The sequence below is a fragment of the Eumetopias jubatus genome, unplaced genomic scaffold, assembly GCF_037043125.1.
Source record: "Eumetopias jubatus isolate StellerSeaLion01/CBP00866 unplaced genomic scaffold, mEumJub1_p1.0 scaffold_15, whole genome shotgun sequence".
NCBI classification, from domain to species: Eukaryota; Metazoa; Chordata; class Mammalia; order Carnivora; family Otariidae; genus Eumetopias; species Eumetopias jubatus.
In genome coordinates this window covers 13,223,663-13,240,967 of record NW_028274821.1, presented here as the reverse complement: position 1 = coordinate 13,240,967, position 17,305 = coordinate 13,223,663, and the positions used below count along the sequence as shown (strand labels likewise).

Genomic DNA, 17,305 nt, shown 5'->3' with positions numbered 1-17,305 from the left:
AGTGAATGAATAAAATCATGATATAAAACTCAATGAAGCAGAGCTTTTTAAAAATTCACATTCCATTTCTGGTGTATATTTCTCATTTCCCTGGACTATAGTAGACCCCTTATATATATCATTTTTTTATTGTTAAATTGTGAAGTCATCTTACCCAGGAAATTTAACATAGATTGTCTGAAGAGTACCGTTGACATCCTTAATTGATTACCAACCTCTCGGACACCCAACCTAACAATGTTATGCATACATAGTAAGTGCTCAATAAAGACTTGCTGGTTTGGCATGAAAGAAATTTAAGGCATTTGATCCAGTCCTATTATTTTAAGAAACGTATGGATTTACAACTTCAAAAAAATTCCAAAAATATTTTAGTAATGACAGCATCATTGAAATAAGCATATAGTTTCCCAGGAGGCTATTTTAAAGGATTTTTAAAAGTCATTTACATAAAAATAAATGGTATATCCTAAATACTACACATATTACTTATTTTTATTATGATTGTAAGTCAGTCTCATTTCTTAGTATTTGCACCAAATACAAAGAGGTTAAGCCTGAAGTGGTTAACAATAGCACAGAGAGGGAGATGGGCATATGGCCAAGGAAAGCTATGATGTATGAGTGACATGAAAGGGTTTTTTGAGAGTTTTCCATTTTGGAGTAGGTTAGCTCTCCATACAGTAAGAGGTTAGAGTTGGCCGGAGCCCATCGTGTCCCCCGCCCATAGCTGGGGCATTGCAAAGCTAGCATGATTTTTCCCACTGAGCCTTGATTCAGCTCCGAACCATTTTGCATTCATTAGGACACAGGTTCTGCTGCTGTAACAAGGACTCAAAACACTGGATGCCTAAAGGAGACAAGAGTTTATTCCTCATGTACATGTTATTCTGAACAGGTGTCCAGATTTAATGTAGTGGCCTCACAGTGTTGAGGACTCAGTTTCCTTCTTTCTTTTGCTCCTCCCATCCCTGTCTTCATCGTCCATCTCATCTACCTTCTAGCCAGAAAGCATCAGGATAAAGGAGCAAGGGAAAAAGTCATACCCTTTCCCTTTAAAGTCACCATGAGGAAGTCATACACACCATTTTGACTTCCATCCCATGTGGTGATATTTGGTCACACGTTCACACCTAGCTAAAGGGGGATTTGAAAATGTAGTCTTTATTCCTGGACAAGTACATCAGCAGCTAAAATCCCATCACTATGAAGGAAGGGAAAAATAGATATCGGCGTATAGCCAACAGTTTTTGCCATATCTTTTCAGCTTAGCGTTCCGGATTATTGTTAAGGAATGGCTAGAGTTGTCACATGAGAGAAAAAACCTATCTGCCTCTCATAAATGAGATACGCCTATTATGGTTCCGGTATGTTCACTGGGGAGCCTTGTCCATAAATAGTTCCTGTAGCACATGCTTCGTACCACACTCTTTCACTCTCTACCTGTGAGTCTTTCAGTGATCGGTAGTTGCAGAGTCTTTCACTGGCTCTGGAAATTGCAATATCCATTGAAATTGGATTGAGACAAGATGTCTAAAATTATATAGATTATCTTAGACTGTTCTGGTTTTGTTAACATCTTAAGTTAACTAACTCAAATAGATCCCCTAAGCCTCAGAGTAACTGCATATGCTGTGCAGTGCATAATGCATGTGCATCCCATAATGGATCCTTAATGGAGTCACATATTTTGTTGCACATCATTTGGTAACATTTTAAATCCCAAAATATTAAAAATAAATAAGAAGAATTCCGTGTTTCCATGACACTGTACTCTTGATACAAATGCTTCAAAGATAAATCCTGGAAAAAATTCTCATGTGACCAACACATCACTGTAATCTTGGCGATGGGCAGGAGGATGGAGATTGGTCAGCCTCTCAAAGCCATAGGTTCCCACAGGACGTCAGCCCTGTTGAGAGAAAAGGACAAAGGAGATGACTTAGGGAATAAGATATCCCCCCACTCTGTTGAGGAAACATTTGAGGAGACCAGATGAGCAGATGAGTTTCTCAGGGACTGAAATCCTTCTTATGCCAATTATCCAATATGACATTCCTACATTGTAATAACCCCTAAGTGATAACTAATAATTTGGTGAGATACAGCTGAAGGGCTATTAAAATGTTTCGAATGTCAGTAAATGTAGAGTTGAGAGTATTTGCTGACACTGACAGTTATAAAAAGATTAATTCATGAAGCTTCTTGGAATAAATGGTGAATTGGGTCACCTTGTTTTAGAGACCGAGGTACACATGTCCTTGTTCATCCAACCGTAGTTAGTTTTCCTTTTGATTTTAGCTTGTGTTATTCAATAAAACCCCAATGGTAGAGCTGTAGACAGTTGGAATTTCCCTTCTAAATGAATAGAGGTATGAGGATCTAATGCCTTACAGATTTAATGAAACCACGGGCAGGTGATTTGAAAACAAACCTCACCTTTCCTCTCTGGATACTCCACATGTGAAACTGTTACTTTCCCTTGTTTCTTTTCCCTTCTTCTTTTAATAATACCAAACTCGGAGCTGTTGTGACTCATCCATCCATTCACACAAGCTAAGTTGCTGTAGAAAACAAATTCAGTGCTTAGAAGCCGCATTAGAAAATACTAGTTCACGGGCACCTGGGTGGCTCAGTTGTTAAGCGTCTGCCTTCGGCTCAGGTCATGGTCCCAGGGTCCTGGGATCGAGCCCCGCATCGGGCTCCCTGCTCCGTGGGAAGTCTGCTTCTCCCTCTCCCACTCCCCCTGCTTGTGTTCCCTCTCTCGCTGTGTCTCTCTCTGTCAAATAAATAAATAAAATCTTTAAAAAAATAAATAAATAAAAATTTTAAAAAAAGAAAATACTAGTTCAAAAAACAAATGGCAAAGCAAAGCATATAGATACAACCATGACAGAGGGCTTATTTCCATAATAAACAAAGGACATCGAATCCAAAGAAAAAGAAAAATTCTCAAAGAAAATGGGCAAAATATATCAACAGGAAGATCACAGGGAAGAAGGTACCAATTTCCTTACTCAAAATTAAAGAAATGAAAATTAAGACAATGAAATGTTTTCAACCTATCAGTTGGCAAAAAACAAAGTTTACAAATATCTACTGTCAAGAAGTATATATAGAAATATGCATTATGGTGTGTGCAAATATGGGCAACCTTATTTGGAAGACAATTTGGCTACCCTATTAAATTTTAAATGTGCATACCCTTTAGTCATGTATTTTTACTTCTAAGAATGCTATTCATATTTATTACAGTATTTTTGACCCAAAGATTCATGAGTAAGTGACTAATTAAATTTTATATTAACGTATAGTGAAATACTCTGAAGTTATAAATAATGTACTAGCTCTGTTTGGGCTCATATGGAAAGATATCCAAGGGTATTTTTTTCTTAAGTTAAAAAGCCTGTTGTAAAACAGTACCACTGTGTGTTTATGATTACATTTATGTTTATAAAAATTTGAAAATATATATATATATATACTTATAAAATATCTGAAAGGAGACAGGTGAATAATTATCAGTCGTAGCTTCTAGGGAGTGAAACCTGAGGTGGGGGAGGTAGGATGAGAACTGATGTGTTCCAGGTATACCTTTTAAGTACTTCTCAATGTTGTTTTTTTACAATGAGCAAATACAGCTTTTGTAGTGGAAGGAAGGAGAGAGGGAAGGGGAAGGGAGAGGAGGGGAGGGGAGGGGATGTGAGGAAGGAAGGAAGGAAGGAAGGAGAAGGAAGGAAAAGGAAGGAAGGAAGGAAAAGGAAGGAGAAGGAAGGAAGGAAGGAAAAGGAAGGAAGGAAGGAAGGAAAAGGAAGGAAGGAAGGAAGGAGAGAGAAATGGACAAGGGGAGAGAAGGAGGGAAGAAGACAACCTTTGAAGTAGTCAGCCTATGCATGTAATATGTGAGTTCAGAACCTTCCTCCCTCAGGTGTATGTATATCATTCTTGACCTCTGGGTAAGGAGACAGCCCTGCCACGTTTTCTCTCACTCACTCAACCTGCTGGCAATCCTCTGCTTCCTCTAAGACAAGAGGAAAGAGTCAAGTCAGGAAACCTAAGAGAAGAGGCTGGTTAAGGACACATAATAGAAAATAATATTGTCCAATCATATATAAAGGATGTGTATAAAAATTATGAGACCAGGGTGCCTGGGTGACCAAGTCGGTTAAGTGTCTGCCTTCAGCCCAGGTCATGATCTTGGGGTCCTGGAATCCAGCGCCGCATTGGGATCCCTGCTCAGCAGGGAGTCTGCTTCTCTCTCTCCCTCTGCCCCTCCCCCTGCTCCCGGTCTCTCTCTCTCTCACTTGCTCTCTCTCAAATAAATTGGAGGAGATATATATATATATATATGAGACCAGTGTAACAGATTTGATGCCTACATTTGACAGTAGCTGAAATCAGAAGCAAAATAATCTTCCCTGTTGGGATTTAGTGAATGATAAAACAACCTAAATTTATTCCCAAGCCTTAGCCATAGCCAGACATCCTAGTATAATGGGACTCCTGAAAATGTCCTACTTTTATATCTCTACTGTGAGTACAGTTCAGCAAAGTGGGAATTGTTCATTTTCCCTTCATTATGCTTCTGGCCATCCCAAAATCCAGCTCCCCTCTCCCAGGGTCCTCCTCCCTGAGATGGAGCCGGGTCACACAATGGCTCACTCAACAACTGTTTCGTGTTGGAGATCATCCGTGGCGCTCACTGTGGAAAAGTGGCTCCTGCAATATTCTTTATTCCACTGTCCCTTTAAGATGTTTCCTATGGAGCCAAAACACAGGCTTAAAGTTCTTCAGCTTTTCAAAATGTAGCAAAATGAGAACTCCAAATATCCATCATTTACAATAAATAGTGATTGTCCCGTCTGTTACATTTCCCCTTGATGGTATTTCTATGGCTCTATCAGTATTGCCTTGTGCGCCTGTAACATTACAAAGCACCACAGGGGTTGCAACATAAATAAGGCATAGTTGTGTGCTTGAAGAACTTAGAGTTTTACAAATAAGTGAACAATAACTAGTGTTTAATTGAGTGCTATTCTAAACACTTTGCAAGAAATATGATTTACCCCTTATGACAACCCTAGGAAGTGAGTACCGTTTATTATCCCCACTGACCAAAAGAAAACTGAAGTCAAGTGATGGCCCCAACATCAGACTGGCAATAAGAGGCCAACCCAAGAAGTCCACCTGCATCAGAGCCCCCACCATCAGGCTGTTTCCACTCAGGAGACAAAGAGCTGCATTACAATAGGCAGCAAGTGTTAAGTGCCCTTTAATGACATGAAATACAACAGGAATTCAGACAAAGAGTGTTTCTAGGTGGAATGTTCAAGGGACTACTCAGCAGAGGTATTTTCAGTAAGATTTTGAGGGGTAGAATGTGAGCAATGGATTGCAAGCCATGTAGGTGAAAGCTTTCAACATCCAGAAACTGAGCGCCTAGCATGCGGTCTAACTGAATTTGTTCTACTCTCGTTAAGTTGTTTATCCTATCTGGTTGCATTACTTTAGCTGCAAATATAAACAAGGTCTACATGTGAACTGGGGTTAGTTTTTTAGGAAATACAAATAACAAAATCACAAGGAAAAGACAAGTATGTTTCATTGTTTTCTTTTTCTAGATGCTCCTCGACGGGGATGTTAAGATAAACTATAGAATAATATATGATAACTGGGATATAATTACATATATAGAGATATACAGATGGGGCAGGTGCAAAGCTACTCATGCTCATGGGTTCCGTATAACCATATACATATACACTATACACATATACACTATTATATATATATATGTATATTTCACCTAGTTCATTGGCCTCATTTTCCAGATAGGAAAGCCCCCCTTGGAAACAGTCACGCATCCTACCTCTTTTCATATGGTGCATTAGCTGGCACAGATCTCGGCTCAAAACACCACACTTCTAGTCTGCTGCTCAGCATAGTCACTGTGTTAGTTTGGGAGGTACTTTTCTTACTCTCTTTAACGCAACACCGGAGAACTCAAATTAAGAAGGTTTCTCCAGGCACCTCAGCAAGGAATGAAAGCAGGGTACTTAGGGCATCAACTTCATTGGAAGCACAATCCTTGGCCCTTTATTTCCTGATTTTCCCCTTTGAGACCACTTTTTCCGCCGTGCCCAGAAGGGTAATCAAGGAAATAACGAGACAATTGGGGTCACAGTCAACAGATGCCAGATGTCTAGACATTTCCATTTTCAACCATGCAACAAATCTCCAACAAATCTGGTTAATCTTCACTAAAATGTCGTTTTACCTTTTATTCGTTAGGGTTTGGTAACTAGAAGGAAAAAAGAAACAAACTGAAAATACCAGGATGCTGTTCACTCTGCAGAGAAGACAGAGCTAAGCCAGTTTTGTCATTGGTTCCGTAAACAAATGCTTGTGTTGTTGTCTATTTGGGGCTTTGCTCACAGTATTTAGCCAGCAGTCTAATTGTTGTACACAGTGGTAGAGTGGCGTGGGGAGGCGTAGGGTCCCAAGTTGAATCTATGTTCTCAGGAACATGCTAATTGGTAACTTTTTCAAAAATACACAATAGTTACTCTTGGCTTGTTATTTTACAAACTATTAAGAATCCAGAGGAACCAACCCTTTGCATTTTGTACTTGAAGGGATATTGCTTTGTCTTTTCCCCACTGAATACATTCTTATGACAGGCAGCTAGGCCAGGTTGTGGGCAATGAGGACTCACCAAATGATATTCCATAAAAGTGGGTAAGACCCTACTGCGTCTCTCACCGACCAGCTACCCTCTGCCCAACCACCGGCCCCAGTTGAGGCTGCTCTAGAAGTCTGGCTTGATCCTACGAAGCTAGGGCCAGAAGACATAACTTGAGGATCTGGGGGGGCTTCCGTAAATGTTGTTTCTAGGGAAGGAACAAAGAGGGGCAGAAACAGCTGTTCGTGGGATTCTCCTCTGAGGCCTAGATTTGAAATGAGATACTGAATCATCTCATCCCAAGCTAGCTTCTTTAGTCAATTAACAACTCCAGAGGCATGATATTACAATTAAATTTACCTCCCAGTTTGGGATAGTATAGCCAAATTAATAAGGAAACCTATTATAATGAAATGGCTTTGGTGACTTCTTCTGTAGACAGATAGATACCTACATTCGTACATAGAAGGAAGGAAGGAAGCAGTAGACAGATGATATAGATAGATAATATATATATATGGCTGTATCTAATTAGTCATGTTCTTGGCAATAAGAGAAAGAAAAGAGTGAGAAATGGGGCAATCTTTTCAGAAAATAATATGCATGTTGAGTGACCTGTCAACATTGGTTTCAGTTCATCTTTAAAAGGAAAAGAAATCAAGTACATTAGCCAATGGGGGGGGTGGGGAGGGGGGGACTATTCCATTTAGGTCAAAAGTAAGCCAATCACCTGAAAACAGGATGCATATCCCCAAAAAACAGAAAAGCATTTTTAAAAGGAGAGAGGGGACAATCCAGTTCTGCTCAGTCTTGGAAAACACAGAACCAAATTCATGACTATTATTAGAATCCCTATAAAAATGGCTAGTGTTTCTTGAGGATTTACCTAAGGGGTAAGCGTCCTTACGGGTACTCAACACAGAGTGCCTCGTTTAACCCTTTGACCACCAGAGCAGTCACCTAGGTTAAAACAGAATAATAAGGGATGCTTTCTCCAGCAAAGGGGACACTGATTTGAAGGACTCCAACAAGTGAAAGAGTGATAAGACACGGTAGAGCTGGTACAGAGGGCTGTTTGATACTTTTTGAAAGTCTGAATATGCAACTTAGATTTCCATCACATGTACACATTTATAAGTTGGGTGAGTCCATCTGCTTTAATAAAATGTATATTCAACCATCGGGTTGTGGAAATTTCAAAGATTTTATTTTTTGACAGGATGCCTGCCGTTTTTCTCTCTTGACTCCCGCTTGTTTTATTCATTTTGGGGTAGTTGCCAATTAGACCCAATTGGTAAGTATAATTAATGGACGATATGAATCTCCTCTTAAACCCCAACCAAGAAAATTAACCATAAAACCATTCATTTCCTTTAAAAATTCCTAACGCTATCTCTGCCTATGACTGCTGCTTATCTCTTTCTAAGACTTCCAGCCATGTCGGAGATTAGTTACTCGCTCTTATTTATCATCCTAAAATCCCACATAAGAATAAGACAGGGAGGAGGGAGATAAGCATTTCTTGAGGCCCTGGTATGTTCCAGGCACTATGCTAGGCATTCATATGTACTGTCTCTTAATACTCACAGCAACCTTTCAAGGTGGGGATTATTATCTTCCTTTTTTATAGTTGATGACACAGCATTTCAGAGGAATTAAGCCCTTGTTCTAAATCCAGTTAGTGGCACAGGCGTGGCACAAGCCAGGCTGACATGATTCCAGAACGCTTGCTCCTTTCACCCCGCATAAGGAAGCCTTATATCATTCAGAAAGACACTTACCTAAAATCTTGTTACCTTGGAAGGTTTGGGGGTCATTACTTCATTCAACAACTATTTGAACACAAACTCCATGTCACACATGGGTTGGACATTGGTTCATTTGGAATTATTTCATCAGCAACAGAACTTTGGGCAGAGGACAGTGGTTAGTGGCAAGATGGCGGAGGAATTCACAGGAGCAACAATGAGGAGGAAATAGAGTAGGGTGTTGGCATGGAGGATGGGGTGAAGAGAAACAGAAGCTCCTGATCGTGTACCCATGGCTACAGTCTTTCTTCATGTGACTCGTGGACTTCCCTTTGTCATCCTATGCCTGAGAATATATGAAGGAGGCTGGGAAGGCAAAGGGACGTTCAATTGTCATCACTGGCATCTTTTTTGATCATTGCACCATCTTCAAATGCATTGGGGTAACCATGACATGAAAATTTCCATCATTGAGCCCATAACGGTTCCATGAGATCAATAACAGTTCCATAGATTAAGGGTCATAGCAGAACTTCATCCAGGGAGACCTGGAAGTAAGAAATAATGAATTTATATTCCCATAGACTGACAGCCCTGGGTTCAAACCACATGACTTGAAAAGGATGTTAAACTTCCTCTGGGTGGATTACATGTATATCAGGGACATTTCATTGCCTTCTGTGGATGCTCTAACCTGTTTGGACTTTCTACAACCTGTAGACTCAACCAATGAAGTAAAAGACCGTCCAAAATACAAATATCAAATTCATGATCAGTTAACTTTGGACTCTAATGACCAGCCATTTTTCAGAGGCTCTCAGCTGAACATGTTGTTTGAAGTTTTCCCTACCTTTTAAAGAATTTTCCTTCTAAAAGAATAGGTTGTGTGACGAAGACAATGCAGTGTAAACATCTGCCCTCTCTTCGTCTTTTGAAATGGCCTGATACAAGTTGGCTGTCACTGAAATGTTTGTCATGCTTGGTACTAAAAAGTCGCTTTGTCAATCAAGACAATAATGGAGTCAAATGAATAATGTTGGGGGAGTAGAACTAACGTTAGCAAAACCTGTTTCTAGGTAGCTGCCTATCTTGTTTATCTGACTTATTTTCCAATTCAAGCTAGGAGCCTTTTTCTCTTTGGGGAACGCACTCCTTTATGCATTAGGATGACTTGTTCAGGGACTGGGGCAGCTCCTGTAAACAATCCACCATTCCAGTAAGATCTCCTAGGTACTTTTACATTCAGGGAAGCATGCTGAGATCTCTTTTCGGATTTGAAAGATTTGTGTTGCAAATAGTTGGCATTTTGGTCTCAATGTCGGCAAAATCTGCTGTTGTTGGTCAGATCTAATAGGTTATTCTCATGATAACATAGACCTTCTTAATGCGACCCAACCTCTTTCTGGCTTCACTGCTAAAGGAGTGTCTTTCCGTATCTTTTCATCTGTTGTTTTTCTAGTTTCTCCTTCCATCATGCATGTGGATCTTCTGCTCCACCCATTCCAAGCTACTTACAGTTTCCCATAAATGACATAGTGACATACCTCGTCAGATGTGTTTTCCTCCTGTTTTGACATTTGCTGAAATTCCAACCTCTTCCAACTCTAGTTATTGACAGAAAGCTACATTCCAAGCCTCAGCTTGAAAATCTTCTCTTCTGTGAAATCTTATCATAACAGACACACACAGACACACACACACATGCACGCACACACACTGTGATTCTTGTAGGCTCAATTATTTGTCCCATAACTCCTGTTGCCACAGTGCCCTGTGTAAGTCGGTGTAAGAGGCTCTGTCTCTTCCGGCAGAGTGCTTATCTGTCTGCCTGCACCGTCCCCTCCGTCACCTGTAGATTGTGAGCTCCTTGCGAGCAGATCCTGAGTCCTACTCATCTTTGTCATCCGGCAACCCTAGCACAGTGCCTGGTACGTGCAGGTAGGTGCTCAATAAATGTTTATTGTAAACATCAATCCATGTTTTTCTGGCCTTATTTTTAGCTCTGGTTTCCAGCCTGACATAAAAATGTAATAGAGGAGCTTAGATGTTGAAAGCTACAAAGGAAGGACATGTAATAAAGCAATAACACATAGACAGACTCCGGGAAGAGAAACGAATAGGAACATGTACAGGCAAAGACCATCGTGAAGACTTCTGACTGTCATGGGCATGAAAGCATTTGTCCTGGAAATTTGAATGTGTTCCTGTTGACTCGTGATTCTTGTTAAATTGTTGCCATCATACGAACTCAGAGAGTTGAAGGATATGTAATTTTTGTAGCAGCCTACGCCATGGTGGCTTCATTATTTCCATTTGCACAGAAAAAGAAATAAGTATTGATTTTCCCCCACTTATTTAAAGTGATAATTGCCCATGGCTGCTTTTCAGTCTAGATTAGGATCAACCATTCAGTAGAAATGCATAGCTAACTTTAGAAAGTTAGGCAAACATGAAATAAATGGCAGAACTTATGCTGACCGAGTACTTTTCTGCCATAATCAACAATTTTACAGTGGGATATATTTAGAGAGAATAAGGTATCTCATTCTCTAGGGGTCTAAAAAAAAAAAAAGTGGGCTGAGATTTTAATTTGCTTGTAAGGCCAGGGAATTTGTCATAGGACCCCTCCAAGCCCCTTCCCAGAATTTCAAATAATATGCCTCTCCCTTCAAGTATTATTTGGATCATTTCAAACCACTGAAACTGATGGCTAGAGAAGTGAAGTCGATTTCAGATAGGCTTGAAAAGTGACCAGAAATAGGGTTCCCAAGGTGTTAGTAATAAAATTACTAATTTTATTATCTATCAGATATTGTGACAGAATACAAATCTTTTAACCTTGAACCCTCAGCAAAAGATATTAACCCCTAAGGAAGAAAAAAAAAAAGGGAGGAAAATAGAGATGTTATGCCCTAATACCAACCAAATAGGCAAATGGTTGATTTTTTTTTTTTCTTTTCTTTTTTGGCATCCAGAGCTGAAACAAACAAGCAGCTCTTCCCCTCAATGAACAGGCTGTCCCTGTTCCACAAGGATGCCAGATTTCAAAAGCTGCATGGAGTTCCACATGCCATGGCCCTGCAGGGAAACACTGAGGTCCTAAATCTCAGGCAGTGGAATCAACAGCGCTTGTTGGCTAATGAGCCTTGGCGTCTTGGCATCCACATGGGGTTCTGTGGGCAATTCCTGCTGGAGCGAGGGAAGATGAAAAAAACACAGGTGCGCCTTTGCTCAGCCGGGGGCATGAGGATTGAAGAGTCAGCTTTTCTGGTCATCAAACAAATCTGAGCTGAACTCCTCATTAGCAGCATTTCTTCCACATAGGAAGTGAGGACCGGCTCGGGAGCATATCAGAATTTATTAGGAAATCATGGGGGAGATTCTGAAAGAGACAATTAAGCATGGTGTGCCCACGTCAGGAGTTGGGGGAGAGATAGAAAGTTCTCCTCACCCATGTATTTCCATCCCTGGACTCGGTTTCCATGGCATGCACCGAACAGGATTTGTCTTGTTCTGTCGACTTACTTCTTTCCATTATTCAAGTAATAAGAACTGTGGTAGTGAGTATGAATTATGGTTCATAAACTTAGGTATGTAGGAAATGTCATGTAATAAAAATTTTCCTTAATTCAAATAAATCCAATTCCAAGCCCTCTTTCCATCTAGTTTTGGTGAATTCAATCTCAATCTTTTAGGTCTCTCTCTCCTTCCCCCTCTCACGCTCTCTCTCTCTCCCCTCCCTCTGCCCCCTCTCCCACCTCTCCCCTTCTCCTTCCCTCCTTTCCTGTCTTCTCCCTCTCTCTCCTCCTGCCTGCACTCTCTCTCAGGCTGACAGCATACCTGGGAAATTGGGAAGGGGCCTCATACTTTCCCTCAGCCAAGGTAACCATTGCCCCAGCCGGCATGGTCCCTCCCAGGCCGGGCAGAAGGCTCAGGAGCTCCAGTGCTGAGCAGAGTCCCAGGGTGCACCTCACAGTGATCCCCCTCAGGCCAGGTGTCCATGCTCATCACACCCTCCTGGAGCTTGCATCTGGGTGGAAGGAAACAGGAAATAAATAAGCAAAACATATAGCATATTACATAGTGATAAGTGTTAGGGAGATTAAAAGTAAGTAAAAAAAGGGAGCGGAGGAAGGAGCTGCAATTTTAAACAAATAGGTGAAGGCCTCGCTGGAAAGGAGACATTTGAGTGAGGACCTTAGGAAGTGAGGGAGCAAGTTATGGGACATCTTCAGGAAGACCGTTTCTGGGATAGCAATGAAAAGGCCCTGAGGCAGGAATGTAGGCAACATGATTGGAGAACATCGGGAGGCCTGCGTGGCCATGTGGATGGAACAGGGAGGAGAGGAGCAGGAATGGAGTCTGGGGAAGGAACGAGGGCCAGATCCAGTGAGGATGGTAAGAACTTTGACTTCTGCATTCTCCCTATATGAAATAGTAGCTTGCAGAGTTTTGAGCAAAGGAATAAGTGTTCTTATATGTTTCAACAGCATCACCTTACCTACTGAGTTGAGTAGGCTTCCCAGGGAGTGGGTGTGAAAGCAGAAACACCAGTCAAGAGACCATGGCAATCATCCAGGCAAAAGCTGGTGGTGTTTAGACTAAGGGTGGTAGCAGTTGAGGAGGTGAGAAGTATATCATTCAGGCTATAATTTGAAGGCAGAACAGTCAAGATTTACCATTAAATTAGCTACAAGTTGTGAAAGGGAAAAGATGAGTCTAGGATGACTCCAATTTTGGGGGGCTGCCCAGCTAGAAGACTGTGTTGAGGCTGTGGGGATGGGAATGGTATGAGATATGAGGAGCTTACCTTTGGGCCTGTCCGATCTGAGGCATCTCACAGCCCATGTGGCAATGTTAAGAGGAGCCCAGTTGTGCGAAACTAAATTTCAGTGGAGATATTCGGTCTGGAGATGTAAATGTGGAGGTTGTCTGTGTGTAGCCAGTGTATGAAACCATGCTGGTAGGTGGGATCATCCAGGGAGTGTGTGAGGAGAGGAGAGTAGGGGACAGCAGAGGACCAAGAACTGACTCCTAAGACAGTCCATCTACCAGAGGTCAGGGAAATGAGAGGGGAGCAGCAAAGATGAAGAAGGAGCAACCCACGATGTAAGGAGAGGGAGCTGTCCGGAAGCCAAGTGAAGGACATATTTCCAGGAGGAAGGAATGGCCAACTGGGTCAAGCAGAAGAGACATGGGAACTGACAGGGAGACTGTGAGTCCCTTCTTCCTGTGTCATCAGCTCCCACTTCTCCCTATCAGAGACACTTGCCTTTCCCTCTTTCTCTTCAAGACATTGGTGAGCTCAGGTTCTTAACAAAAGCCATTCAGTGAGTTCACCCTCAGGCCAGCAATGCCAACTTTCCCTGAGGAAAGACAGCCCAGTGGGCCCTTTTGGAAATAAAGAGAAAGAGAAACAAATGGAAAACAAAATATGAATTAATTAGTAACTCAACAAATGATCATGCTACACAGAAACTTATTATTTCTAGGCAAAGTACCAAGTAGAGAATACATTCTATATAGGTAAATAATCAGCGGTACAGTGAAACCCCTACTGAAATAGGATGAAGTGGGAAGCCATTCGTCTTTAAATAGTTGGTTCTAGTGGCTGAATGGCAAGACAAGCAAATATCTTCCAGTAAGGGCCATGTTTTCTCAATGGTATACAACGAAACTGGATGTCATTGCTTGGCTTATATGGTCAGATTTCCAGCTTGGTTAGTTTCTCATTGATCATGGACATACTCAGGCTTGGCCAACTAACAGATGTTGCCTCATAGGAATCATTTTTAATCACAATAGTTAGACCAAAAGGTTGGCAAACTACAGACCGTGGGCCAAATCCAGCATGCCATCTGTCTTTGTAAATAAAGATTTATTGGAACATGGCCACATCCATGCTCATTCTTCTGTGTACCATCTATGGCTGCCTTCACACCACAGTGGCAGAGTTGAGGGCTTACAACAGAGGCTGTCTGGCCTGCAAAGCTGAAAATACTACCTGGCCTTTTGCAGAAAAAGTTTGCTGACTCCTAGTTTGGACTTTTTAGACTACTGGAAACATAACATGGGTGTTTCAATCCCACTCCATGGCTTTCATCGTAAGTTACTGCAGGGGACACAGCTTGGATTTCACTTCTTTTCGTCCATGGAAGTCTCCTCAACTTACAGTTTAATGCCGGGGCGGTGGTTCTCAAAGTGTAGTCTGTGGACCAGCAACAATAGGAACTTGGGACCTTGTTAGAAACGCACATTCTCAAGTCCCATTTTAGACCTACTTAGAAGCTTTGGGTCATTCTGATGCATGCTACACTCAAAAGCCATGCGCTAGAGCAGACACTGATCAGAAGAGCTAAGAACTTGACGTGGCATTTCTACACACCCCTCTCAGGGATAATTTTCAGTGCACAACCTAGTTCTTTGTACATTAGCATTAGGGTTTTAAGAACAGTGCCTGGAGGGCCACTTTCTTATATATAACATTAGGGTCATGCCCTTTCTAAGATGATGGTATTAGCACTTACTATTGCAGTCAAAGGATTCTTGGTGGCAGAGTAGGAAGAAGCCAAGTGGCTGTTTCACACAAACATGACAGAGTAGGATAATGAGTGAGTGATTAAGGACCCAAAGTACCATTGGATGCCCCTGGGCCATGACCGTCTGCCGATTCCTCATCCCGGCACTCCAATGTGTTTAAGTGATAGAGTGTAATGAGGTATTTATTTATAAGAGAGAAAAGTAGAAGTGATTTATTTTCGGCACCATCAAGGATATGCTAGAATGAGAAAAACTTTAAGTCAGTATTTTCCCCCTCCAGGATTTATGCAGGTGCTGCCAGATTGTAGATGCTATTTTCCTTTGCTTAATGATCTAATCCTTCCCTGGAGCTTCATCCCTCTGAGTACCTAACAGGAAGGAATATCTCTGATAATGAATAGCTGTGGTCTAGAAGGAACTGGAAACCTGATCCCAGGGAATCACAGAGGGGCAGCAGTGAGTCTTGGCCTTATTAAGCCAGGAAGAGATGTAGCAAAGGAACAGTGAGCAGACTTGGGCCCCTTTCTAAATATCTGAGGGTGGCATCCATGTTTAAAATCTTCCAGAAACGAGTTTGAGATGCTAAGACATGAAAAACTTAGAGTGATCTTATGTACTGGTTTGTCCCGGACCAGATAGTTCTGGCTTATACCTGTCATCCCAGAAAAACTATTAAGGATTGATGACCCCTTCCCTTGCAAAAGTGTCCTGGTCTTTGAATACTAAGTCATATGGTCACCCCTGTGAGAGATAACCCAGAAGAGTACAGTGTCCAGACTCTGCATTTCCTAACAAGGCCCCTGTTTGAAACCCAGTTCAGATAGGCAGTTTATTCTCTAGGCCTCAGTTTATTTAACTATAAAATGGGGATAGTAATATCTCAATCATAGGGTTGTCAAGCAGACTGAGTCAGCCAGTGCAACCCACCTGGAGGCTGCCACACCTGGTAGGTGCTCAACACCTGCTCCTTCGCCTAAGAGAAAAAGAAACTGCCTTCAGCCTCTTGGCTGAACAGACTTCACTACATGAGGTCATTTGCTTTAACTCAGAAATTCATAAGCGACCTTGTTTGGGCTCCATTTGTAACTAGGTTTTTTTAGCATATTGTTAACTGTTGCTTCCCTTTCAGGAGCTATAAAAACATAAATAAAAAAAACTGTCTTTCAGAGAAGGCCGTATTTGCACTTGAAAAATAATTTCACGTTCACAGGTTTGAACTAGAGGCTCAAGTGTGTTAGATGCTCTGCTGCAAAGTGAAGGCCAGAAAGAGAAATGACAGTATTGTAATTCATGATGTTGGAGCTTGAGAAAGCCCAATAAATTATACATCACCCTTGATGGGACAAGATTGAAATTGACTGAGAGTCGGACACCAGAGTCAGGCAGATGGAGATCAAAATATCATTTTTATTAATGGTGAAGTTGTTGGAAATAATGACTTAGTGTGAGGGCCAAAGGGGTTTGCCTACTCGCTTCAGCCTCCAGATAGCCAACCAGAGAAGAAATTTGTGTCTACAAAAGACACCTTTACTAACAGCACTGACTGGCACTGGTCCATGGAGGACAAGGAAGAAAGAAGCTAAATTCTCTTCAGTGGAAGACTGTGAGTAGATTTATTCTATCTGACTGAGAAACATGGCCAGACATCAGTCACCACCAATGAAGTTGCTCAATTTTATATGTGGAGAGGAGTAAAGGAAGGACAAGGGGCTAGATGCATTACCCTAATAGACCTGCGTCCACACAGAAACTTGAAACCAGGGGAAAGAAGGTTCCTCGTGTCGTTGTCATTCATATTTCTCACTGAGCATTTAGTCACAATAAAGATTTGATTAGACTTGACACATTGTCTTTTAGAAAAGATGCCCAGATAATCAAATACAAATTTATCATTTCTCCCAACTGCTGGTCGGAAATTGGACTAAATGCCATTACTAGATCCCAAATAATCAGAACACTCCCTTTGTCTCGTATGTGATAGGGCAGTCGGTTATTTTAATAACCGTGGTGGTGAATGAAGGTCACTCTTAGCCTACAGCACCTTAGTGGCTGAATCATATCAATCACCTCAGAGGGAACAGAATTAGGTTGTCATTTCAGTCATGAAGTTCCCTATTCATTTCATCTGGAGGAAGTAATAGCTTTCGTGGATATTGTTCCAGCAAAGGGAAGAATGTAAACCTCTATTTACGTCTTTCCCCCTCCATGGCCAGAACACGTTGTCACTCCAGCTGGGTGCAATTCTGAGAAACAATGAGCCTTCAGTTTAAAAGTACAAGGCACGTGAACTGATTTGGCTCTTTGAGTCACTAAGAATCTGGACTCATCCAGACCT

General features: G+C 41.5%; 1 protein-coding gene across 5 annotated transcripts in view; it reads left to right on the top strand.

Annotated features, from left to right (window-relative positions):
• The window catches only part of TRPM3 (transient receptor potential cation channel subfamily M member 3), an 827,868-nt gene that overhangs the window by 622,102 nt on the left and 188,461 nt on the right, over positions 1 to 17,305 (top strand). The window contains exon 7 of one of the 5 annotated variants that reach the window (XM_088019086.1): positions 7,902 to 7,976. The exons of the other annotated variants lie outside the window; for them this stretch is intronic. Within the exon in view, the coding sequence (XP_087875212.1) occupies positions 7,902 to 7,976 (75 nt within the window). The remainder of the gene's footprint in view (positions 1 to 7,901; positions 7,977 to 17,305) is intronic. 5 annotated transcript variants of the gene reach the window in all.